Source organism: Vulpes vulpes, chromosome 4 (assembly GCF_048418805.1).
Source record: "Vulpes vulpes isolate BD-2025 chromosome 4, VulVul3, whole genome shotgun sequence".
Classification (NCBI taxonomy): domain Eukaryota; kingdom Metazoa; phylum Chordata; class Mammalia; order Carnivora; family Canidae; genus Vulpes; species Vulpes vulpes.
The window spans coordinates 27,499,652-27,526,644 of NC_132783.1; the positions used below are offsets into that span (position 1 = coordinate 27,499,652).

Genomic DNA, 26,993 nt, shown 5'->3' on the forward strand with positions numbered 1-26,993 from the left:
ATCCTATCCTATTAATAAGACTTGCTCCAAGTTGTAATCTAGTGCCTTGATAAAGCAAATAATATAATTATATAATGTGACTCACTATTTTCCTCAATGATCATTTGAGGTCATTTTTAGAATTAAACACAAATTGTTAAAGAAGGCACTTTAGAGAACATTTGAGTCCATTTCCTTATTTTCTAAATATAAAAAGAGGTCCATGAAACCAAAGAAACTTTTAAATTGACTCAAAATTGCATGACTATCCTGGTTTCCAGCCCAGTTTCCTTTAATTACACCATGGTAAGTGTCAGTGCCAAGAATTCTAGAATTCTGAGATCTGGATTTCAGTCTTCCTCATTATGTGTTGCTTAAGACAAACCAATACACTTCCTTGAACACTACTTTCCTCATTTCTAGAGAGTAGATTTCATCAGATTTTAGAGTATGTTATGTAACTTAATGCCATACTAGTTCATTGCATACATTATTATTGTTTATTGCTCTGAGTTGCTTATCAGCATTTAATTGTTTATTTCAATATGCCTATTTTGGACTATTTTATCTATTTAGTGTTCAACCTTCTAGCAATATCGAAGGCATATTCTCACATTCTTTGTTTAATCAGAACATTTGGCCACAGGTTATTGTCAATAACATGAGATACTGGTGATGACGGAATATGTTGTGTTCATAAGGATATTTAAAAACTCATTGTGCCTTCCCCCAGACTTGTAGTTAAAGTGCAGATTAGAGATGTAAGTATAAGTTATGAAAACTGGATTTATTCATTTATTCAGAAGTCTAGACTTGAAGATGACTTCTCAAAGAATTTCCTTAAGCCACCTTATTCTATACTACTCCTTAAAACTGCTCCTCTGTTGTCATTATTAAAAGAGTATGATTATATAATTAGACTCTATCAGCTGGGATAGGGATTATTTTAGGCTTATGCCATATTAGCTACAGACATTTTTGATAAGTAGATATTAGACATAATTATAGGGTAATATAACATCATATTTATCCATGACTTGAAGTGAAAAATCATCCCTCACAAATATAAATACTATATTTCAGTAAGATTTGATGTCTAACTGAATTCATATTTATAACTAGACTTTATCTGTGGATGTTGAAGGATGCTTATTAGTGTGAAAAAGAAATTATTTAAGTTATCCCCTTGTATTTATTGTTAACCAGAAAAACAGATATTTTGAATGACTAACAGTGTTTGTGGGTGTGGATGTTAGTTCTGTAATGTATTTTAGTAATTGTGATGAGAGATCTCAGAGAAGCTAGTCTGTTTGTTGTAAAGAAGTGAGATGTCCTCTTAAAACAGCATATTAGTGATGGCAGCTGGCAAATGTTTGAGTTTAAATTCACAAATAATCTTACAGACTTCCCATAGCTATAGAAAGAAACCCTCAGTAAATAAAACCAAAATTTATTGTAGTCACCACCACCTCTTCAAATTTAGAATCAATGCTTTATTCCTTTTTGATTCTTCATGCCTGGTATTTTATTTTTAAAGCCAATTCACCAAAGCTAGTTGTTTTCCTACTATGAACTTCTTCCTCTACAGTCTCTCTACATGACAGTTTAAAAGAATATCGTATTAATGCAATTTATAAACTATAATGTAATTAATTTGTTCATTTGTTTATTAATTTGGAGCTGAGAAAAACTTTTATCTAAAGAGTTTTGTCCACCTTGGTTTTGTTGTTAATAGGAATCAGACTTCCCTACACGATGTGGAATAAATGCCTTGAGTGAGAGAAGCTCAGCTATGTAGATCTCAGGCACGTTTCAGTGCCAGGATGTACTCAGCCAATAAAATGCTTATGCTTACTTTGTGGAGTGCTGTGTGCTTTGGAAGTGTTTCACCCCAAACATTTAACTAGTAGAGATAAGACCATGGAAACTTTTAGTTCCACCAATCTCCACTCCCTCCCCCTCCTCTTAGCAGAGCAGACCAGCTTTTCAGTGCCAAATTTATGGGTTTGCAGTGTCCCTACTGAACTAAAAAGATACTCATAACATATATAATACTTCTTTTGTTTATTCATCTAAACTATTTATTATCATGAAAGAAAAGTCTAACAGAATTAACAGAAAAAATATGTTAAATAAATATGTAGAATACTTGTTTGGGAATGTAGTGACACATATACACTTAGAAATGCTACCCATTTATTTAGATACCACATAGTCAACTTATACCTACATTAATTTGTGCTTTAGATTCATACTGGAAATTTTCAAATGTGTACTTATCAGATCTTCTTTGTCGCATCTTAAATAGTCTGGCGCCACGGTTACTGAGATGGGATAATTCTTCCAACATGATATCTCTGGGGATGCTGACTTTTTTGCCCAGGTGCATGCCATCTACATCTGTAAAACAACATTCATGTGCATGAAACCCCAAGGTAAGCATTTTTAAATGCTTAGCTAAATTCCATAATTTATTGCCTGCTATATTCTAGTGTAGTAGGTAGATAGAGACTCTTTACTCAGACTGGGTTGAATCCTAGCTTCCTTACTTTCTAACTGTATGATTATAGATATGATACTTATTTTTCTAAGCCTGAGGCTTCTCATATTTACAATGTGGATAATTCCTACTGAATATGCTTGATATGAAGATTAAATAAAATGTTACATATATAAATCACTTAGCTATGATACCTGGCACGTAAAAAGAGCGAATGAAAATTAGCTAATAAGGCTATTAGTATAATTTAGTGTTTCCAAATTTAATGAATTTTCAAACAGCACAGCTTATAACTGTTTTAATATGTTCTGTTTGGCACCCCACATTTTTATGTGTGTTTGAGCTATCTCTATTACTCAAGTACCTACCCTCCATCCAGGCCACTCCATTTCCCTGTCTCTGTCAAAATACCATTCATTCTGCAGCTACCACCAAGGAGCCCAGTATATAGTAGGCAGGTGGTAAATATTGAATGAACAAGTCCTTCTCAATCCAGCTTAAGTGCTATTTCTGTGAATCCCTTCACTAAATCTCTATTCATAATTATTCATGCCTTTTTCGTATTCCCATAGCACTGAATCACAATTACTTGATTCCATTTTACTTATTTAATTGTTTGCATTTCTTTTTCATGTTTTAGCATTTGTGTCTCCCATGCATTAAATATAGGAGATATCCAGCAAATGACTCTTATTTTCTGTTTCTAGTACTAAAGGACTTTTTTTTAATTGAAAAGAATGAAGCTCTCTATTTTCTCCCTTAATCAGGAATATATTTCTGTGTAACCCACAGAATCTCTTGCCACTGTAGACTGCTAGTAAATACACAGGAAAAAAAATTGGGCCTTTAGTAAAATAAAAAATTATTCAGATCGATTGAGGCAATACTCTTTGATGATGTGACAAGTTAACCCTAATAATTAGGTTTTTGGAGGTATTAGGGATGAAATAACAGAATTACTTGAATTTTCTTCTTATTTCTCTTTGGAAAAAAAACTATTTGTTTACATATTTTGATGTTACATGGAGAGGACCTCCACTAATATCAAGACTTCTGCTTCTGGGAAAATAGAGTAGATATCTTTTCCCTGTACTTCTACTAAACACAATTATAAGTCCTGGATGATATGTATAAAACAAACATAAGAAGACTCTGGAAGGTGAAGAGAAAAAGGCAACTAGCTAGGAACCTCAGGACTCAAGGAATAACATGGAAGTGAATTCTCTAGGTTTTCTTTTAACTTAATAAATCCCAGACTTGGTGCTAAGATGCTAGCAGCTCAGGCACGCCAACAAGGGCAGACAAAAACAAAAAACAAAAAACAAAAAAAAAACCGCCCTAACAAAAGACTGATCATTAGCCAAAAGACTAGGAAAAGAGCAGCCTAGAAAAACAGAAAACTTTTGTTGGACAATAGCCATGCTACTTCAGCAAAATACCAAAGAAAAAGCATGGGTCCTATCCGTATCAACAAAGCCTAAGTGATGACTCCAGAATTTTACCCTTCTGAGGCTGTAACAAGGTGCCCCCAAATTCCCACAGGGATGGTATCAGAAAAGCCAAGGAAGCTGGGACTTTCATACCTGTCAGCCAGTAACAACCTTCCCTCCCTGCAGTGTTAGTGAAGACCACGTGGTGATTTCAAACTACCACCCCATTCTGTCAGTAATTAAGAACTCTTCCCCTCAAGTTCCAGTGGAAGCCAAGTGAAGAACTTGCACTTCTACTTCCACCTGACAGTGATGAGGTGGCACTCTTTCCCTGCCTCCTGCTGAAGCAGTGTCAGACTAGGATAGATGAAAAAGAAGGCTTAAATAAGAGCAAGAGTCTTAGAGCAGAATATGAAAATTTCCAAGCTCCAGTAAAGAATCTTTTCATACCAGGAACCAGGAAGATCTCAAACCAAACGAAAAAAGATGCCAACATGAGATGACTGAAATATTAAAATTATACAATTAAGATTTTAAAGCAGCCACGATAAAAATGCTTCAAGTAGCGATTACAAAGCTCCTAGAAACAAATGAAAACATAGAAAGCTTCAGCAAAGAAAAAGTTATGGCAGGGAAATAAAAGATATAAAGACCCAATGGAAACTTTAGAACTGAAAATATATAACCAAAATAAAAGTTCAGTGGATGGAGTCACTAGCAGAAGAGAGGGGAGAAAGGGAAAAAGAAATATGTGAACTGGAAGATAAACTAATAGAAATCACCCAATAAGAACAACTGAGAAAAAAATAAACTGAAAAAAAATGAAGAAAGGCTTAGGGAATAGTAGGACTAGAACAAAAGACACAGCATTTGTGTCACTGAAGGTCCAGGAGAGTAGAAGCAAGTGAGGCTAGAAAAGTACTCAAAGAAATAATGGTTAAAAACTCCTCAAATCAGGCAAGAAAGAGAAATCTACAGATTCAAGAAGCTAAGTGTCTTGTACAAGATAAATCAACAGAATGTCACAAGACATATTAAAAACTCCTAAAAATTAAAGATGAGAAACCTTGAAAGCAGCCAGAGAAAAATGACAGCTTACCTATAGGGAGAAAAAGAAATAAAAATGATAGTGAATTTCTCACTAGAAACCATGAAAATCAGGAAAAAGTGGCACAAAGTTACTGAAAGAAAAAGGAAAAAAAAAAAACCTGTCAACCCAGAATCTGATATCCAGTCAAAATATCCTTTAGAAATGGGAGAATTTGAAATATTTTCAAATAAAGGGAAACTAGGAGAATTTGTTTCCTGGAAACCTATCCTAAGACAATGGTCAGGCAGCTATAAAAAAAATACCAAAGATCGGTAGCTTCTAAACAACAGAAATTTCTCACAGTTCTGGAGACTGGAAGTCTGGGATCTAGGTGCCAGCATAGTTGGGGTTCTGGTGAAAGCTCTCTTCTAGATTCCAGATTGCTGATTTCTTACTGTGTTGTCACATGGTGGAAGGGACAAGGTAGCTCTCTTGGACCTCTTTTATAAGGGCATTAATGTGCTTTCATGAGGACCCCGTTGTCATGACCTAATCACCTCCAAAGATTCTATATCTTAATACCACCACAAGGGGCATTATGGTTGCAGTATATGAATTTGGCAGGGACATAAACACTCAGATCATAGCAAACAGCTAAGGGAAGTTCTTTAAACAGAAGGGAAACAATAAAATACGGAGCAAGGAAAGAATAGAGTAAGCAACAGTATGGGTAAATACAATAACCTTCCCCTCTCCTCTTGAGTTTTCTAAACTATGTTTGCTGTTAGAAGCAAAAATTGTAACAGTCTCTGATATAATTATAAATGAATGTAGAAGAAATAGTTAAGATAATTATATTATTAACAGAAGAGAATAAAGGGACATGAAAGTAGGTAAGTTTTCTATACTTCACTTGAATTGATAAAGTGACAATATTAGTAGACCTTGATAAGTTATGTATATGTAATGTAATCCTTACAGCAACTACTAAAAAAGTTATTACAGATGGACTTGAAATTACTATAGATAAATAGAAATGGAAATCTTAAAAATGTTCAAGTAATCCATAGAAAAATGGGAAAAAGAAAACAGAAATGAAAAACCAGAGACAACAAACAGAAAACAAATAAAATAGTTAAGCCCTAACACATCAATAATCACATTAAATATACATGCTCTAAATATATCAATTAAAGGACAAAGACTGCAGACTATATTTAAAAATGTGACCCATCTATATGCTATCTACAAGATACTCACTTCAAATAAGTGAGTTGAACAATATAGGCAAGTTGAAAGTAACAGGGTGTTGGCCACCTGGTTGACTCAGATGGATAAATGTCTGACTTTTTATTTTGGCTCTGGTCATGAGTAAAATAAACCTCAACAAATTTAAGAGTTAAAATTGTACAGAATATGCTTTCTGGTTACAATGGAATCACATTAGAAATCAAGAACAGAAAGATAATAGGAAAATCTCTAAACATTTTGAAACTAAACAATATACTTCTAAACAATCCATGGGTCAAAGAGGAAGTATCAAGGGAAATTTAAAAAATTCATTGATTGAAAATAAATAATAAATAAATAAATATTCATTGATCTAAATGAAAATAAAAAGAGCATATCAAAATTCATGGGACACAGTTATACAGTGCTGAGCAAGACATTTGTAGCACTAAATGCATACATTAAAAAAAAAAGAAAGAAAAAGTCTCAAATGAATAATCTAAGCTTCCACCTTAAAAACCTAGAAAAAGGGGGCAACTAGGTGCTCAGTCAGTTAATTGTCCCATTCTTGATTTCTGCTCAGGTCACGATCCCAGGGTCCTAAGATCAAGCCCCACAAAGGGCTCCACACTGAGCAGGAAGTCTGCTTAAGATTCTCTCCTTCTTCCTCTACCCCTCACCCTCCACCCACACCCCCACCAGTTTGCACACATGTGCACATGCATTCTTTCTATCAAAAAAAAAAAAAAAAACCTAGAAAAAGAAGAGTAAAATCAACCCAAAGCAAGCAGAAGGAAAGAAATAATAAAAATAGCAGCAGAAATTAAAAACCAGTTAAGCATGGAGTTAGATTTTGAAAGATCAATAAAATTGACAAGTCCCTAGCTAGACTGACGCAGACAAAAATGTAAAAGATACAAATTACCAATGTTAGGAACAAAAGAAGAAACTACAGGAACTACAGATACTGTAGATAGCAAATGAAAAATAAGAGAATACTGTGAACAACTTTATACATAAATTCACATAAATTTGAAAACTTAAAAAAACTGAACAATTTTTGAAAAGCACAAAGTATCACATTTCAAATAGATAATTGATTAATCTTAGACTATAAAGCAATCAAATTTACAATTTTAAAATCTCCCAAAAAAGAAATCTTCAAATTTAGATAGTTTCACTGGAAAAGTCTACCAAACATGTCAAGAATTAGCACCCAGTTCATAATCACTCATATGTTGCTCTTGGAAATTAGAATGGTAAAGCCACTCTAGAAAGTAATTTAGTAGTTTCTGTTAAAAACCTACCATAGAACTAACAGGAATACTGGGCATTTATCCTAGTAAAATGAAAGCTTACATTCACGCAGAAAGCTATGTACAAATGTTCATAGCATGTTTTCTTAATTGAAAACAGAACAAGGGCAGCCTGGGTCGTTCAGCAGTTTAGTGCCACCTTTAGCCCAGGACATGATCCTGGAGCCCCAGGATCAAGTCCCACATCAGGCTCCCTGCATGAAGCCTGTTTTTCCCTCTGCCTGTGTCTCTGCCGTGCGCTTGCTCGGGCACTCTCTCTCTCTCATTAATAAATAAATTTTTAAAAAAAATTTTTAAATCTTAAAAAAAATCCAGACATTCTTCAATGGGTAAATGGTTAAAAATACTGTGGTCCATCCATATCATGGTACTCAGCAATAAAAAGTACCAAAACTGGGATCCCTGGGTGGCGCAGCGGTTTAGCGCCTGCCTTTGGCCCAGGGCGCGATTCTGGAGACCCGGGATCGAATCCCACGTTGGGCTTCCGGTGCATGGAGCCTGCTTCTCCCTCTGCCTATGTCTCTGCCCCTCTCTCTCTGTGTGACTATCATAAATAAAAATTAAAAAAAAAAAAGTACCAAAACTATTGAAACATACATCATCCGGATCTATCTCCAGAGAATTCCACTGAGTGAAGAAAGCCATTCCCAAAGGTTACACACACACTCTCTCTCTCTCTCTCTCTCTCTCTATATATATATATATATATATACACACACACACACACACACACACTATATGTGTATATATATATATATGGCTATATGTATAAGGCTATATGTATATAATAAAAGCTATATGTGTATATATGTGTGTGTGTGTGTGTGTGTGTGTGTGTGTGTGTATATATATATATATATATATACATATTCTTGAAATGAAAAAATATATACCGAGCAGAATAGTGATTGGCAGGAGTCTCTTGACTGTATTAGTGACAATATTCTGGTTGTGATAGTGTAGTACAGCCTTGTAAGACATTACCTTGGGGGAAATTAGGAAAATGTACATGATGGGACAGCTATGTATTATTTCTTACAATTACATATGAACTACAATTAACTCAAAAAAGAAAAAAGGGCTACGAAGCCATAAAAAGACATGAATAATACTTAAGTGTAAACTGCTAAATGAAAAAAGCCAGTCTGTAAAGGCTACATGCTAATGTCATTCCAACTACAGGACATTCTGGAAAAGGCAAAAGTCCAAAAGACAGTAAAAGTGGTGCCAGGGAGTTGTGGGGTGGGGAATGAGGATAAACAGATAGAGTACAAGGGATTTTTAGGACAGTGAGACTGTTCTGTATGATACTATAATGGCAGATACATGACATTATGCATTCATGAAAGTCCAAAGATCACTACATAGAGTGATCCCTAGTGTAAACTATGGACTACAGTGCTTGTTTTTGTTTTTGTTTTTTTTAAGATTTTATTTATTTATTTGAGAGAGAGCATGCGCAAGCAGGGGAGGAGCAGAGTGAGGGGGAGACAATCTCCAGTGGACTCTGCACTGAGCAAAGAACCCGATGAGGGTCTCCATTCCCAGGACCCTGAGATCATGACCCCAGCTGAAACCGAGAGTTGGACATTTAACCAACTGAGCCACTCAGGTACCCCTGAACTTTAGCTTTTAATAGTGTATCAATATTTGTTCATCAACCATAACAAGTATATAACACTATGGCAAGATGTTAATAATAGGGGAAACTATGTGTTGGGAGGAGAAGGGGTATATGGGAACACTCCATACTTTCTCCTTGTTTTTTTCTGTAAACCTAAAACTGCTCTAAAAAATCAAGTGTATTATTTTAAAAATTTAATTAAAAAAATTCATAGCCCCTCCTAATGCAATGCAAAGCAGCTTTGTCTGCTCTCTAGTTTGAAAAAAAGAAGAAGCTATGCTTTACAATCCCCAGGGATGGCACAGATTGCCTACTGAAAAGGAATAGGAGGAACAGAGCAAAGCAAAGGGGAGGGTGTTTAGTTCCCTGGGATTTGCTTGCCAGCCTGCTGAGCTCTACAGGGAATATTCACCTTCGGTTATTTGCAAGTGTTTGGAATCTTTGTTACTGTGTGCTTGGAACATGGAAGAAGAAGCTAGGTTATTTTCAGCATATCTGTGAATATTATATTCAATATTATATTATTATATTATATGTCAATATTATAGAGACAATGATAGAGTGGGCTCTCTCAACTTTTTTCTATATCTATATTCTATAATCTAAATAGCAAGTTCCCTTTAGATCACAAAGGATAGAAGAAACAGTATTCCTTCTACTTAGTGCAGTTAGAGGAGGGGGGAATCTCCTTTTTTAAATGCTTTTCAAAACAATTTAGTTAGCAATGAGAGAGAGAGAGAGAGAGAATGAAACAGTAACACAAAAAAATAAAAAATCTACAGATTTTTTCTATTTAACCTTTTCTAGAAATACATATTTGATAAAATGTAATTATATATTACAAATAATTTTTTTAAAGATTTTATTTATTTATTCATGAGAGACAGAGAGAGGCAGAGACACAGGAAGAGGAAGAAGCTGGCTTCCTGTGGGGAGCCCGATGTGGAATTCAATCTCAGGACTCCAGGATCAATAACCTGAGCTGGAGGCAGATGCTCAACCATTGAGCCACCCAGGTGCACCTACAAATGTTTTTTTTTTTTTTTAATTAGGTTTTTCCTGAAAAACCTTTCTAGTATGAAATTTTCAGGAAATGGAAAATGTCACAAAGCAGGCATCCACTAGAAAATGCCCAGTTAGCAATCTTTATAGTTATGGAATCTTTCTCCTTACAGTTAAAGCTACAAAGTTTTTCCATAAAGAAACCATAACAGAAAAGCAGCTTTTTTCTTCCTCCCCATTTCTGATACTAATTTGAGTCATTACAAAGGGTTAAATGAAAATAGAGATGTTAGAAAAGGAATAGCACATTATTATGTTAATTTCAATATCTTCTAAATTCCAAGCTATGGTGTAAGTTTAATTCTGTGACTCTAGACAGATATTTGAGAAAATGTTTTTATTTCATTTCCCTCTTCCTAATGGTCCCCCAATATTAGCTGATTCCACCAACATTTCTGAAATAGCCATATGACTTAAGTAGATTCCATCCTGCTGGCCCCTGTGATTTACAGTAGTCTTCTGGGTTGTGTTTGACTGGAATTGATCGGCTTTGTGATTGATTCAGAAACAAGTACAAGACCTAATCCAGGCCAATGAGAATGAATATCATGACTTTTCTCTGCAAATGCTGTGCCAAAGATGCTTTCTTTACCTTGTTACATGTAAGCACAACATAGTGAGTGGCCATCTGAAAGTATTAAAGACCCCTGGGGCCAGAAGTACTAGATGATAAGTCAGCACTAGAGCAAGCTTCTACTGGCTCACAAGAATTGACTGGTAAATTTGCAAGAATTCTGTGAGCCAGTAGTTAACTTCAGTAAACACAGCCCTAATTAAAATTAAATTATATAAATTTAATAATTAGATAAAGTATTTAAAATCAAAGGAATACTCAAAATATCACTTTCTCGGTCTTTTTACTATGTTTTGCTATTATCTGTGTTCCTGATGTTACTTATATCTGTTTGCATGTGTATGTGTATGGTGGAAATACTATATAATGTATTACTGCACATATTTTTCTAATTCTGCATTCAGTGCCTTCTTGACAGTAGCTTGAAATCAGCTATGGTGAGTGTATTTAAACCATTGAAATTGGCAAACTCTAGAAACCAAGGCATTTCTCCCCCAGAGAACCAGTTGTTAAGTATTTACTAGCCAAGCACTAGACAGGGGAATATGTTAAGTCAACATATTTTGCATAAACAAACAAACAACAAAAGACGTATCTAAAATCTCTAAGATTTTCTTCCCTTCCCTTCTAATAGTTAAATGTAAGATGTAACTAGAGCAGGAGTTGCAAACCATCCATGAGGGGAATCTAATGTATAAACACTTTCATTACTTAAACTTTCAGAGTGAAGAACAAAGTCAACTGAGCACATAGAATCCAAGTTCAGCTGTTCCCTGCCCTTTATTGCAAACCCCTCTGCAGGGTCTTAACACTGTATTTAATCTGGATGCCTGATAAATGATATAACTTATTCAGGATACATATCCTTGCCTTGATGGATTAAAGGTTGTCTTTGTGGCATTAGATCATCTATTGAAAATAATATTGCTAGACATACTTTCCTGTTGATGTCATTTATAGTGATCCAGCATTTTTCCTTTATTCTTTAAAGACTTTATAGATTTGATATATCATATTTTGCTACTATTTCAAGAATCGGTGATTATTTATGAACAGTCGAATACCTTAATTATAAATTGACATAGACATATAAGCTAAGGGTCTGGCCCATAACCAAATTAATTTCCACAAAAAAGCCCACAAATTTTCATCTACTAGAAATAATAAATAATTGTTAACCAATATTCTTCCTCTGTACTGTCCTCATTACACTACTACTAGCCACTACTAGTGGCTTTTGTAGTTAAATTAATATTTAAAATCTCACATTAAAATGTTTAAATATTTTGATTCTTGAGTATACTTTCCTTCTACCTTTCATATTGTGGAGCCCTATTACTCTGAGTATTAGAAACCAAATGGAAAATTGCATTTCCTTAAGACATGTGATCTTTGAAAATTCAATCAGCTTCTTTTTCAAAGCTTACTTGGATGCATAGTCTTATGAACAAACACTGGACTTAAGTTCCTTCCTCCAAAAGGAAACATTCTTTTTTTTTTTGCACTCATTTCAGACATTAATGTTCTGAAACTTGATCAAATGACTTATGTGTGCGTAGGTAGTTCTACGTATTTAATGTGAAATTTTGATCCTACCAAAATTAGAGTTAGATCAGTGAATCTAATTCAGTTTGTAAAGATATTCACTTACACATAATTGTAGTAAGACAAAAGATCTTTTTAAAAACGCTTTCCCCCTGATACCTTGGCAGCTGCAATTCTGGTGGACTGGGCAAAAGCAGTGCAGAGGAGTTAACTGAAACAGACTTGCTCTAGCATGGTCCTGTTGATTTACTTAGAAGCCTGAGGCCAAGAGATTTTCTCTGTACTTGTATCAGTCCCTTCTGCCTGTTGGCCTTTGCGGATTGAATAATGGTCCATAAAATATGCTTTATTGCAAAATGTAACATACATATATACATATTACATAAAAGATAATAGTCCACACTGTGATTCTGAATAATGCCTGAAAAGACTACAATTGATAATAGGGTCATAAATAACTTTTTTTACATTAAAATGTGGATTTTGAAATCCATTTAAGATTCTTTAATTTCCTGTTTAATATCTCTTTGCCTTGATTTGAGTCCTATGGCTGTTTTATAAAGTTTTCAAAAACTTACCATTAAAATATTATCATTTATATTTGCAAATGATGTATCAGATAAAGGGCTAGTTTCCAAGATCTATAATGAACTTATTAAACTCAACAGCAATGAAACAAACAATCCAATCATGAAATGGGCAAAAGACATGAACAGAAATCTCACAGAGGAAGACAGACGTGGCCAACAAGCACATGAGGAAATGCTCCGCATCACTTGCCATCAGGGAAATACAAATCAAAACCACAATGAGATACCACCTCACACTAGTGAGAATGGTGAAAATTAACAAAGCAGGAAACCACAAATGTCGGAGAGGATGTGGAGAAAGAGGAACCTTCCTGCACTGTTGGTGGGAATGTGAACTGGTGCAGCCACTCTGGAAAACTGTGTGGAGGTTCCTCAAGGAGTTAAAAATAGATCTGCCCTACGACCCAGCAATTGCACTGCTGGGGATTTACCCCAAAGATACAGATGCAATGAAATGCCGGGACACCTGCACCCCGATGTTTCTAGCAGCAATGTCCACAATAGGCAAACTGTGGAAGGAGCCTTCTGTCCCTCAAAAGATGAATGGATAAAGAAGATGTGGTCTATGTATACAATGGAATATTACTCAGCCATTAGAAACAACAAATACCCACCATTTGCTTCTACGTGGATGGAACTGGAGGGTATTATGCTGAGTGAAATAAGTCAATCGGAGAAGGACAAACATTATATGGTCTCATTCATTTGGGGAATATAAAAAGTAGTGACAGGGAATAAAGGGGAAAGGAGAAAAAATGAGTGGGAAATATCAGAAAGGGAGACAGAATATGAAAAACTCCTAACTCTGGGAAACGAACTAGGGGTGGTGGAAAGGGAGGTGGGCAGGTGGTGGGGGTGACTGGGTGACGGGCACTGAGGTGGGCACTTGACAGGATGAGCACTGGGTGTTATTCTATATGTTGGCAAATTGAACACCAATAAAAAATAAATTTATAAAAAATACTATCATTTAATAACTGGAATTTTATAAACATTTAAGAAATGAGATTACCATTATATTGAATTACACAATTTGAATTACCCATCTACTACTGTTTATAAAATGTACATGTACAGCATATTAGAGTGAAAAAGGCCACAAAGAAACTAGCATGATAGAATAATATTGTTGGACTTAAATACTGTGATTTCTACTTGGGTGGTAACAAAAATTTAACCTAGCTCTCTGCTACTACTTTTCTGATGGATTTTATTAGAAGCTTAGAAACCTCTGGCATGCTCAGAAAATCTATGAATTCACAAGATGTTACTGCACACCAACTTCCAAAACAAAACATACTTTTTTCCTTGGGGTTATGGAATGCTAATGTATGAATTTAAACCAAGAAAAACTAATAAACTTGTACACTGAAGCATTAGGTTAAGTTCTTTTTCTCCCCCAACTTTTTATGTTTGATCTGTGGTATTTAAGGCCTTCTCGGTGTCTTAATTTTAACACTGATGGCTTGACTGGTTACAGTTTAAGATATGCTGATACAGGAGAAACAAAAGGGGTCCTCACATAATCTTTCATCTGAATTTCTAGATTTTATACTCTGTACTTTTCAAAGTGCCCATGTATTTTATTATCATTGTCTTTGTTATTAGAGAAACTCAAATACGCTGATGTCTGACTTCAGCACATAGCTCAATATATTAGAATAATGGAATTTTAGAATTAGATGTATCAGCAAATCCAACCTTCTCATGCTCAGATGAAGAATCTGATGTCTGGTCTGGAACCCAGGGCTCCTGGTACCATATCAACAACAGCGCTCCATTTAGAACCTGGACTTCCTGTTTTCAGACCACAAAGCTAAACTCTTTCCTGAAGTCACAAAAACAGTCTGCTCAATCCTCTTCTGTGTGCTGGGAAAAGCTGTTCACCAGTCATGTGTGGAAAAATAAAAAAACATAAACAAGAAACATACCAAAAAAGCCTTCTCTGAGCCCCAGTGAAAAAAAACTATAGGGAGACTGAAGCAGCCTTTCGAGGCACTTGGTTTTCCCTGTTTCTGAAGTTCTTCTACACTGTCAGTTTTATCTGTGTAAGACCAACGGACAGCTTATGCCTGGTTCTTCTTATGGTTATTTTAGTTCCAATTCCTTTTTTCCACCATTTCTGGACAAATGCCAATTGCTCCAGAGAGCATCCCCTTCTATTCTTACTCCCCCTCCTCTTTCTCTGTCAACTTATGACTCCCTATCATTTTGTGCTTTCCTATCTCCTTCCCTCCTCCTCTGGTATTCAAGTCTGAAAGAGTTACTGAGAGAGAAACAGGATTAATACTAGAGAATATGTACCAATTGGGAGTAAACAGCACAGAGCTGATGGGTATGAAACTTTTATAAGCCAACTTTTCATGCCCCCACAACTAGCTCATGCACAGATAATGGCAAAACATTTCTATATTTTTGTCTGTCTTTTAGAATAGCACTTGTTAGATGGCAGCAACATGACTCTCATACTTCTGTATAAAGCACAGTTTTGTATCACAGCAGTAACACAAGACAACTACTACCATCAGCTCTACTCCTTCTAATACTATGATCAGCATGCTGATAATCGTGATATTATGATATAAGAGATGTAAAAGTATTGAGCCTTAGTGTCAGGGCATACTTTCTATTAATTATTTGTTGGGAGTGTGGTATATTTGCTGCTGGGACATAAGTTGACACCACAAACATAATGGTTCCATAATGAGTAACAATTTGGGGCATAGTTAGTAGAGGTTGAAAGTTACCTACATTTTTACTCATTCTATCCAATTCTATATATTTTAGCCTATATAGATAGGATTTCTCATTAATTCTTTGAGGTTATTTCTCCTTCAGATGGAATGAGTTTTCTGATGTAAAACCCTCCTTTTTTGATTCTTATATTTTCCTACCAATTGGTTTCAGAGGCTCACCAGTATAGTGTCTCTCCCAGACACAAGAACTGGAGTGAACTTCCTTCCAGTTCATGTTAAGAGACAACCAACTTAGGCAGCTTATTGTCACATTTCATTCTTCTCCAGGCTAAATGTTTTTGAAAAGTGATATAAAAAGTAAAGGAGTTGTAACATACCAAAAAATTTTTTGATACACAATATTTTGTGCATCAAGGGAGAAGGGCTTTGAAAACATCCTTCTCTGTTCAGTTTTATAAAGGAAAATCCAATCCAAGTTTGATTCACTTAGTGTTATAGTTAAGATCAAAATAGTTGCATGCTCTATCTTAAGTTATCCAGATTTTTTACTGCTGTGAAGTATGTGAAAGTTTGGAGGATTATTCCCAAAAAGGCTCCTCTGCAGTCTGTCTCATCTCTGCATCCATGATACTTCCCAAGCTTCAGATCTCTAGACACCATGTCATATACAAATAGTAAAATTCCATATAAAATGTCAGAAGAAATAAGAAAGGGAAATCATTTAAGTTGTTTCATAAAGTACTACAGCTATTTTATCTGAGATGAGTTAAGAAAGTTTGCGATCATCCTGCATTATCTGGATACTTGACCTCCAAACAAAGGCAGAGCATGTGACTCCACTTAGGGGGCTGGAAATCTACCCGTGACTTGGGAAGGAGGCTTCAGCAGACTTTACATGGCCAGGACCTGCTGGTGGTAAGATAATAATTTGGAGGGTTTCTTCCCCTTGAGAGATAATAGTATTTTTTTTAATATTTCACAAACACATAAGTTATAAGAAAAAGAAAAAGATATTCTTACCCTTGTAGGTCTATGTCAGGACTAACATAGAGTAGAATCCAACACATGATTTAAACTGGGAATACATTAAATGGATCAATTGATTAATGATTATAATACAATTAGAAAATAATTTATCTCAAGTCCAATTTTAAGGTAAATAATTTATTCTCAAACTCAAGTGTCCATCTAGTTTTTCCTTATTGATCAGGAAAACTAAAAGAAACAATTTCAAGTAAACTGCCTGAAGCAGGAAATATAAAGAAGCATAAAAATGTAAAAGATGTGTGAAGTTTTGAACTTTGGACTGGTACAAGTTTAGTTCTAGAATCTGATTCAGAACTATTTTCACTTTATTCCAAGCTAGTCTGACATCATAGTAAAACGTGGAAACTAAGTTGAATACAGCATGCTAATTTTATGTTGCAAAAAATAGAAAATAAAACTTAATAATAGGACTCTTTAGATATGACTACATTGTATGGGAGGGCCTAAAACAATCCTTGATTTGTTCTATGCAGTGTGCTTTATGGAAGGTGAAATATGAAAACACCATACTTACCCCTGTTCCTGGCTGCCCCCACCAGATCTCATGCCTTTAGGTCTCAATAGTGTTCAGGTGAAAGGTTACATTCCTTGTCAATGGAGGGGAAATAAGGAGGCACTCTGAAAACTCCACAGATATATCTGGAATGGCTCAAACCAGCCCTTAAAAACATTTGGATATTCTACTCGTTCACTTTTAAAATTGATGCTATCCTTTGCTTGCTCATAGAGTTCACTTTCCTTTATAACAATCAAAGTGCAATTTAGAAAGTATTGCTTTCTAGAGTTATTTGCTAGAACTTAAGGAAGGAAAAGGAGAGTGGAATATCATCTTGTCTCTAATTTATATTAAATTTTTTTGAGTTACACACTTTGAGACTACATAAACTTTATATTTCCTTAGACATTATAAACAAAAGTAAGTCTCTACAGAAAATATTGTATTAAACCAATTACTAAATATGGAGACTGGTTTCAGGGTTAAAGAATATTCATAATATGAACTCTAACTCAACAGCTTTTGTCCAAAAAGGATGATAAAGTATATTTTTAATGTTTTATGTAATGTAAGTAAAAGAAATCAAGATATGCCATGTGGTTGGACCATGGAGACAAGTATGAGACCTGTCCAAAAAAAGGAATTGAGAGTGATATTAACTTATAATGTGAAATGTGAAAGGCAAGCCAGGCAGAATGTACATCAGCTGTCAGATTGCTTCATTCCTTTAGAGCAGTTGTTCATCTGAAAATAGCTTTCAGATGAGAAAGGATGACTACAAAAGGATTAGTTACCATAGGCTTTTCTACACCCCCTAGAGCTCCAGGTTTGTTATGACACAATAGCAAGAATTTAAAGGAAGTAATCTATAGAATACTAAATAACATCAGGAAGGATCTTCATTAATGCGGAGCTATATTAATGCTAAAGAAGGATGTTTATTGATACCATTTCCATGGATTTCCTTCATGATGGCTGATGCTTGCTGTTTTCTCTGCTTCACCATGGTATTATGTGAAAGCATGTTTTTTTGTTCCCTGTAGAAAATAAAGGAACGTTATTGAGGCAACATGAGGAACTCATTTGGAGTGTCTTATAATCATCCTTTTGAAAGAGAACATCTTTGTTCCTTACTAGGAATTTATTATTGCTTTCTACTGAGTGATTTAATATGCATTCTCTATCTGGTGACAGGGCATGTTATTCATTGACAGGCAATGTCACAGTGAACAGAAGATAATACTCAGGGTTTCAGGCCCAGTCTTATCTGCACACTTGTACAATGGTCACCAGGCAATCAGAAACAATGAAAGAGCTGCCTCCTTTCCCCTCCCTCTTGCTTTTCCATGGTTTATTTTAATCTGTCATTGTTTCCTTATTGGCCTTAATTTGTGCCAGCATCAGAGTACATCAATTCCAGCAAACTCTAAGAATGAAGAAGGACACTAGATTAAACCAGAACTCATTGGTGGTGGCCTTTTAATATTAGCATCAACAGCTGCCCTTTAAAGCAAAGAATGCCCATTTATGAGTCATAACTCTGAACCTCCTTGGACAAACTGACTAATAAAACATTTTAGGAAACAATATACTCACCTTGCTCTTAGACTGTGCTTTTCAGCAGGGATGAATCCCAATTTGTGGAGGAAAGAGTGGAGATGGAATATGGATGGCACTTGGGCCCGATGGTTTTTATCCCTGAGCCTGAGACGGCATGGTCCCTAGCTCTGACTCAAACTGGGGACTGAGCCTTTCTGAAGAGACTGGCATCCAGCTGACATCAACTGACTATATATAGCACCAAATACTTCAGCTACTCATATCTTCCTGGCCACAGGGAGGAACAGAGAAAGATTAGGTTCTCTCCATTGTGTTTCTAGTTTGGGAGGTGGTTGAATGAACATACAGAAAGTTTTTATGGAGCACCTTCTCTTTGAGGAGATAGTGGCCAAAAGGGATTTTTAAAACTTTTTAAGATGGATCTTATGCTGCATCTTAATTAAGGTGGCAAGACACATGCATGAATTAGAACAGAATGATAGATCATTAACCATTAAAATGAAAGTATGGGAAATAATATCTATGGAGTTTCAAGAATGAGGAAAGCGATGTGGGGTGGATCAGTAGAGCCATCCCTTAAGCAGAAGTGAGAACTTATGCTAGGTTAAAAAAAAGTGGCTCGTATTTGAATGATGAAGTGGGGGAGCACTTGGAAATGATGTTCAAGGTTGAACCATGGAGCTATTTGAGTAAAAGCTTAGATGCATAACTAGGTCATACTTTTTGAAGAGACCCCGTAAAGAAAGAACAGTGCCTATAAGGTTGGCTAATCATTGCAAGATCTGGTGTCAAGGATTCCTGTTTGAAGTATGATAGAATAACAGGTTTGGAAGGCAGGCTTTGTTGGCCTCCTTGCTGGTCTTTGAACACAGAAGAAAGATGTCCCCATTTCTGGGCTTTTGCTTTTATTATTTCTTGCTTGCTGTAACATGCTCTTTCTCTACCCATATGGCTCACTCTCTCATGCAATCAGGACTCCACTCAACTATTGATTCCTCAAAAAGCACTTTCCCAGGCACGTTGTCTAAAATATCACATGATGCCACTCTCTGGTCCTAAATTTGCTTCATTTTTCTTTATAGTTTTCATTATGATTAAAGTCGAATGGATGGGACACTTGGGTGGCTCAGGGGTTGAGCATAGTGATTCCGTATTTTTTATACATTATGAAATGATCCCCTGGGACGCCTGGGTGGCTTAGAGGTTGAGCACCTGCTTTCGGCCCAGGGCGTGATCCTGGGGTCCCGGGATCAAGTCCCACATCAGGCTTTCTGCATGGAGCCTGCTTCTCTTCCCTCTACCTGTGTTTCTGCCTCTCTGTGTATCTCTCGTGAATAAATAAAATCTTAAAAAAAATAAAGTCGAATGGAAGTGTAAGAAAAATCCCCAAAAGAAATTTTAAAAAGATAGAAGTTTGTTTTTCTCACATATAAACTTATTCCAGAGGTAAATCTAGGATTGGTGTGATTGACATAATCATCAGGGGTTCAGTTACCTTGTAACTTTTTGCACTGTTATCCCTAAAATGCAGTCCCCTTAGGCATAAGTAGCTACTCCAGCTCTAGGCAGCACATTCATATTTCAGTTAGCAGAAAAAGGAAAAAATCATGAGTAAAGCACACCATCTCTTATTCAAAACGTGTTCTGATATTGCTCAGATCTCTTTTGCTTACATCCCTCTGTCCAGAACTTAGTCAAATACCCATACAGAGCTCAAGAGAGGTTGGGAAATGTAGATTTTATTCTGTATGGCTGTGGGCCCAGCTAAAATTCATAGGTTAACTTCCAGACAAGGGAGATAAATGGTAACTGTGTGACAACTCCCAGATTTTGACACAGGAACATGTTGACATTATTTTATCTATCTAGTATCTCTTTTTCCTACCAAAATAAAAGGCACTCCATAAAGGCTTGGGCATCAAGAATTGTGACTAGTATGTGGTGGGCACTCAGTATTCATTGAATGAATGAATAAATGAGTAGGTGGGAGATTAATGTGGAACACTTTAAGGGTCTGGCATAATTTTGGAATTCTCTTCCTGTTATGTCAAACACTTGGGGAAAAATTGTAATAAATGGAATTATTTCATTTATTGTAATAAATGAAAACTAACTTGAATATCGGAAGATGGTGGCCACTTACGAGACAAGTTGTTTTGAATGAGAAACAGGTTATTTTTTGGTGCCCATCATGGCTCAAGATGGTAGAGAATAAGTTACAACTGCATTGAAGATACTAATTAGGAACCAATGAAAAACCATTATGCCAAAGCCAAATAAATTTAAATTCTCTCCTAAGCCTCTCCAGTTGCCCTTAAGTTCCTGGCTCATTTACTATAGCATGCTGTAGTTAAGTCTCCTACACTCTTAGTTTTCTTATCTATAAGATGGAAAGAAAGTATAGTTTCTACCACATTGTGTCATGAACATTTTACTTGCAATAATTTTAGAAATTTTTGATACTTAATGAAAGTTCATGAATATTAATTTTTTATTTTACTATTGTCATTCCTGCAATATGAAATGATTAGGTTACAATCAACTGCGTTATTCAGTAAAAAATGAAAATATATTCAGAACACCCCAATTTTCCTAAGTGGTCACCCTCACAGGTTTCCAGTTTTGTGTTTTATAGTTCCCCAGGTTGAACTGATATCCTTAGCAGATATCAATTGTTATGTTAACTTTGATTTCTAAAATGAAAGGGAATTTTAAAACATTTATTTATTTATTTATTTATTTATTTATTTATTTGAAGAGGGGAGGGGCAGAGGGAAAGAGAAACCCAAGCAGACTCCACACTGAGAGTGGAGCCCGATGCAGGGCTCGATGCTGGACTCAATGCAGGGCTCGATCACATGACCCTGAGAGCATGACCAGAGCCAAAACCAAGAAGCAGATGTTTAACCGACTATGCCACCCCGGGGCCCCTAAAATGAAAGGAAATATTTTAAACAATCATAAACATTATAAAAACTATAATACCTTACTTGTTTTTTTCAATTATGCTTAAAATTGTTTGCCTTATTTTTTAAGCTCATTCACACATATCTATGATAGCTTTCTGGTTTCTGAGTTATTATTTGTTCTGAAAAGAAGAAAGAACGAATCATTGATATTGTAACTTTCAAGCAGTGTGTCCTATCCATGTGCTTCATGGCAAGGCTAAATTTTAGAAAAGTACATTAGTGGTTTTTATAAAGCATTTTCAGATAATCCATTCTGAAAGCGAATGCATTTAAATTTTAAATCGAGTCACAGTTAACATATTTCTATTTCATCTGCACAGAGATCAGGCTCTAGATTAAACATCCCTCAGGTTTGTCATATTTCAATCTCCCTTTGTCCTCAGGCCCCACCCTCCCATCCCCAAGATCCAGGACCCCCCTCTCACCTCCGTACCACACACACACACTCTATACCAGAAGAGGATCTCTCCCACCCCCACCCCCAGGATCTCAGTACCTACACTTGTCTTGCCCTATTAATTATTCTTGTCCTTGATACTTCTTCCTAAGCCTAATATAAGCAGGGCAGTACTTTAGGTTTTCCTCAAGACCCTAAGTTTTTAAATTAAATGGCACTAACAATAAAAGATGAGATATTTTCTTGTAGGCAAAATAATGGATTCTAATGGTAGAATTTGGTGCCTTGGGAGGCTAATAAGGAAGAAGGTTTTGGCAGAACTTGTCAGTATCCTTGTAACCAAACTATTTCCAGTGCTGGGGCTTCCACAGTGTGTTTCCAAATCCTTTGCCACTTTCTTAAAGAAAAAAAGAGACTTAATAAGGTGAATTTCATTGCCAATGTACCACCTCACAAAAATCCACACCATGAAGACCATGAAAGGCAACTTTATGTAGTGAGTGTGGTAAACATGAACCCCTTAGCCAAGTGGTAAACAAGGTCTACATTGATCTTCCTCTGACTGAGCACTTGTTTTTAAATTCTATGTTTCTTCTTGTCCCATTTCCAGTTTATATTAGGTGACTGTGGGCAGTTAGAGATTAGGACAGGATCTGGGGGTGGAGGGGCCCGGATGTGGGAACTGACTGTCTGCTAGTTGGGTAGACAACCCATCATTATTGAGGCTCAGCTCTGAAACAATGCACACATAACCCAAATAGGGCAGCTGCCAGGCTAATGTTACATGACAAATCTGATAGGATGATCAGTTATTTACCAGCCTTCAGGGTATCATACTTGGTACTAACCCTGGGAGGAAAGAAAGGATAACAAAGATGTAGAAACCTACAGCCAGTGAGGCTGTCTAAGGATGCATGAGTTTTGGTTTGTATGAAAGGCCTATTTATTCTCCTTAGGGCTAATTGGCTTGCTGTATCTTCCATGGTTTCTATTTTTCTACATTGAGGAAGATCCAGCTTATAATCAATCTCTTTACCTAGACATAGCAAGGCCAGAATTGTTATGTCCTAGCAGTGCTGTGCTAATCATCCCCCTGGCCAAAGTGAGACAATACAAGACAAACAGGTGAGTTTGCAACCAGTCTCACTATAGCAAAGGCTAAGGGCACCTACAGTGGTAAGAGAAACTATTACCATTTAGTTAACGTTTCCTAGCTGGGGCAGTTAGTCATGCATCTTCTATGCATTTGTAACCTGCTCTGTCTATAAATCAAAGGTGAAGTGTTTTATCTTAATCTGAAAGGAGAAACCAAGTCCCCCAAATTGTGTGTATAGATTTATTAAACAGCGTCATGTAAATACAAACATTCAATGCTTGGTCCAAATCAAAATTAAAGTAAGTAGAAGAGAGAGGAAGAAGTTAAATCGTATGACACTAAAAAAAATATGATGTCTGAAGTGGACAAAGAGCTTTTTCTTAAAAAAAAAAAAAAGAACTATTTATTTCATCATAGTTTTTTAGCCTTGCTCTTGTTCTACAGAGGAGGAAACTGACATTCTGAGAGATTAAGTAAAATCCCCCACGCACCATCATCTTTGTAAATTACAGAGACAGAATTAACAATATTTTTGTCTGATCCACATGCTTTTGTATTTTCACTAGATTGTGCAGAAATGTATCTTCCTAATCTCTGAATATCTCTGTATTGATATCTTCATAAGAAAAATAAAGAAGCAGAGTTGAGAATTGTCAGAATAATTATTTCAATGTGCTTCTTATCGATTCCCTTTAGAATGGAGCATCCCAACACGTGGTTTATTTTGGCTGAGGCATTTTTTACTTAATACATCTGTGGCTCTTTTCCAATTCATGTTTTTCTGGTTTGCAAGCTTCTAAAGTTCCTCATGGTGTCTATTCTCAGGGTACTTTCCTTTCCTTCAGCTGTGCAAATACTAAAGTTATTAAAATGCTGAACATAAACAAATGGAAACATGTGCCATTTGCTGTGCAGACCTCTCCTTCCTTTCCTGGCCAGTGTACCACACACACAAACACACTTACCACCTTCAGGGCCAAAAATAAGAATCAAATCCAACTCTATCAAAATAATCCATTTATAGGCAAACCCAGGGTTTTACCTGTCTTCCTCTGCAAATTTATTTCTCTTGCTTAAGCATTTCCTCCTAGGCTCTTAAATTAAGCCTTAAGGTAAACTGGGGTGAACAGGAGAGTTAAACAGAACCCAATGACCAGCTTGTCAAAGATGGCTCACATAATAGGGTTGGGAACTTGGAAAGAAAGAAAGTTTCATATACAGGAATATTAAGAAACAAGTTGCCAAAGCAAACCCGCAAATCATTTTTTTTCCTCTGCTTGCATAATCCCAGCATTTATCCAGAACTTTGTCACATTTCCTTTCATGATTCTAGCCAGCCTGTATTTTTCCTACAGTCTATGGAAGCATTTTCTTTGACAATTTTCTTACCTGCAAGAAAATGTACCCTTGCTTTTATATACAAATCTAGCATGACCTGGTTAAAGTTCATTAAAGAAAATATGAAGTTTTTTAAAGAATGTATAGTCAACAAAGTTTTGTGACAGAATCTGGATTTCACAGCTCTGTATCACATGCTAGAGTATCAGCAGCATTGACTATAAGATAAGGACAACCATAGAATCGATGTCATAAAGCAGTTCCAGGGCATGATGCTTACACAATGCCTGGCTCATATTGTGTAATAAATGTTAATCATTATTATTATTATCATCAAATGTTTAACTGTAGCATAAACATGTGAAAAGATGACAAACAACAACAAAAAAAAAAGATGACAAGCAAAATATGTGAAGTCACCTTAAATAACAATAGCTTAATTCCCATTTGCCAGTGAAACACAGAAAGGTTAAATCATATACTGATGGTCACACAGATAGAAAAAACAGAATGACTCCTTAACTGGGAAAGATGGATATGACTTGAGCTGTGGTATTAATGTAAGTAATTGAAGCATGTGTAGATCAGAAGAGGGGTTGATAAGAAATAAAGCATCCAGAAATGAACAGTGAAGGTCCTGGTGTACTTGATAGGTACATATCCTATGTGAGAGCAATTTATCAATATATCACAACTTAATGGCATTAATGAATGAATGGGAGTAACTCTCCATATTCTGAATCTGCTAACCATCCAAGCGTCCACTAATTTGCTGGTTTCCCATGTTAGTTTGCCTAAATACAACCCATCTACTACTTTTTCTCTTTAAACTATGACACATTTTAAGAGTAAAAAATTCAGTACCTAATAGATGTGGAATGAATAAGAGAGTAAAAAAAAAAAAAAAAAAAAGAAAAAGAAAAAAAACGAATAGGAAAAAGTTAAAAGAAATTAGATAAGAACCAGGAGAGCAAAGTTCAAAAGAAAAGAGAATTTCCAGGCACTGACAATTTCTACAGAGAAATCACAGAGAAGGACATATGAGAAAAGGTCATTGGATTTGGCAAGAATTCAGTCTTTGGCAGAATAGAGACATCTCTTTAATGTGGTAGTCACAGAACCCAAATAGAAAGGATTTAAGGCAATAGTAAGTGGATAGGAAGTGTAAGCTGCCAATAGAAACTATTTATTTGAAAGGACTGGCCATAGCTCAAGGGGAAAGAGCGTTCAGTCGCTAAAAGGAAAGCAAGTTGCACGTGTACGTGTGTGCGTGCATGTTTTGGAAGAGAAAACTTGAACATGTTTGGAGATAAAAGGGAAACAAATATTCATTTGTGAAGCAATAAGAGTTTTAATAATTTGAGATTTGGAGTGGTACACATCATGGTAGATGTAGGTCTATGTGGTTGATCATTGGAGAGAAATCCCAGTAGGAGGAAAGAAGTATATGACATGGAACGTTTAAAAGGAAATGTGCTGTGAGGTTTGGTATCAGGGCTGAGTGATGCCATCAGGAGGGTTTCCAGCATGCCATCACCAAGAGAAATTTGGAAGGGACCAGGTTCTGAGCAGGTCTAGACATGACAACTTCTGAATTTCATTAGTCTTAGTTAGGCTGTGCCCCATCAGTTCATGAAATTATGTTTACATAATTTACTAAGTGGGCCAATCCTGACCTATCTCCCAGCCTTCTCACCTGTATTTCCAAACTGTAATTATAGCCCCCATTTTGTGTCCTGCAAATAGCATAACATTAACATATCTCAAACTGAACTCATTGCCTTTCCTCTCAAATGAGTCCCTTTTCCTGAATCTCCAATAGACATATAGAGAAGGTAGACATCACTACCTACACCACAGACTGACTCAGGAATCATCATAGAATCCTCTTTTTTCCCTTTCCCCCTACAATCTAGTCAAGGACTTTAATCACTTTTAGACTGGGGAAAAGTCTACCTCTACCCCATCCCTCTCACCCAAAGGAAGAGAGGTGATAATAACCTGAGTATTGTCTCCCAAGACACAAATCTGGCCTGGTTAGGTGGTGACTATAGTCACAGTGTGTTGATATGACAAACAACAAGGCATTATTCCGTTACTTGCTCTCTATTCCAAGCATGCAGCAACAGTTGCAAGGTAACTGCAGTCCCAGCCTTCTTGCTCTTCTCTCCTATTTTTCATTTCATATGATTGACAAAATTATATAAATATTATGTTTGGGCTTGTGTTGTTAGGCTCTTAGGTCTCTACTCATGTTCCTTATTTTGGAACTTGAAGGTCTGCTAACAATAGGTTTTTCCATCTACTTAATGAGCTCTTTTGGTGAGTTTCCACTGATTTTTTGATTGCCTCCATCTAAAATAGTTTCACCTCCTTGTAACATTTTCTGACCTTCTCAAGTAGTTTGTGTTTGCTCTTGGATCACTTGATCTGCTCGGTTATGTTGTATTATGTTTAAATGTCCAATACGTCTATTATGTGTTCAATTTCTTTGTTCTAACAAGACTCTAATGT

At 36.0% G+C, this 26,993-nt stretch overlaps 1 protein-coding gene and 2 long non-coding RNA genes across 6 annotated transcripts in view; 1 reads left to right on the forward strand and 2 right to left on the reverse strand.

Annotated features, from left to right (window-relative positions):
• The window catches only part of MYOZ2 (myozenin 2), a 42,811-nt gene extending 23,924 nt beyond the window's left edge, over window positions 1-18,887 (reverse strand). Inside the window, exons 1-3 of the mRNA XM_026013455.2 lie at window positions 18,716-18,887; window positions 18,068-18,156; window positions 2,210-2,379 (exon numbers count right to left, since the gene is read on the reverse strand). Coding sequence (XP_025869240.1) covers window positions 2,210-2,379; window positions 18,068-18,143 — 246 coding nt within the window. The 5' untranslated portion in view covers window positions 18,144-18,156; window positions 18,716-18,887. The remainder of the gene's footprint in view (window positions 1-2,209; window positions 2,380-18,067; window positions 18,157-18,715) is intronic.
• LOC112930978 (uncharacterized) overlaps window positions 1-26,993 on the forward strand; it is a 156,768-nt gene that overhangs the window by 39,652 nt on the left and 90,123 nt on the right. For 2 of the 4 annotated variants that reach the window (XR_012001011.1, XR_003237240.2), the window contains exons 2-3: window positions 2,288-2,414; window positions 8,914-9,097. This is a non-coding gene — a long non-coding RNA (uncharacterized lncRNA). The remainder of the gene's footprint in view (window positions 1-2,287; window positions 2,415-8,913; window positions 9,098-26,993) is intronic. The other 2 variants (XR_012001010.1, XR_012001012.1) reach the window with 1 other exon arrangement.
• On the reverse strand, window positions 14,682-17,621 carry LOC140598564 (uncharacterized). The gene is made up of 3 exons (XR_012001014.1): window positions 17,138-17,621; window positions 16,597-16,651; window positions 14,682-14,759 (listed from the first exon to the last, which is right to left on the reverse strand). It is a non-coding gene; the product is annotated as an uncharacterized lncRNA (long non-coding RNA).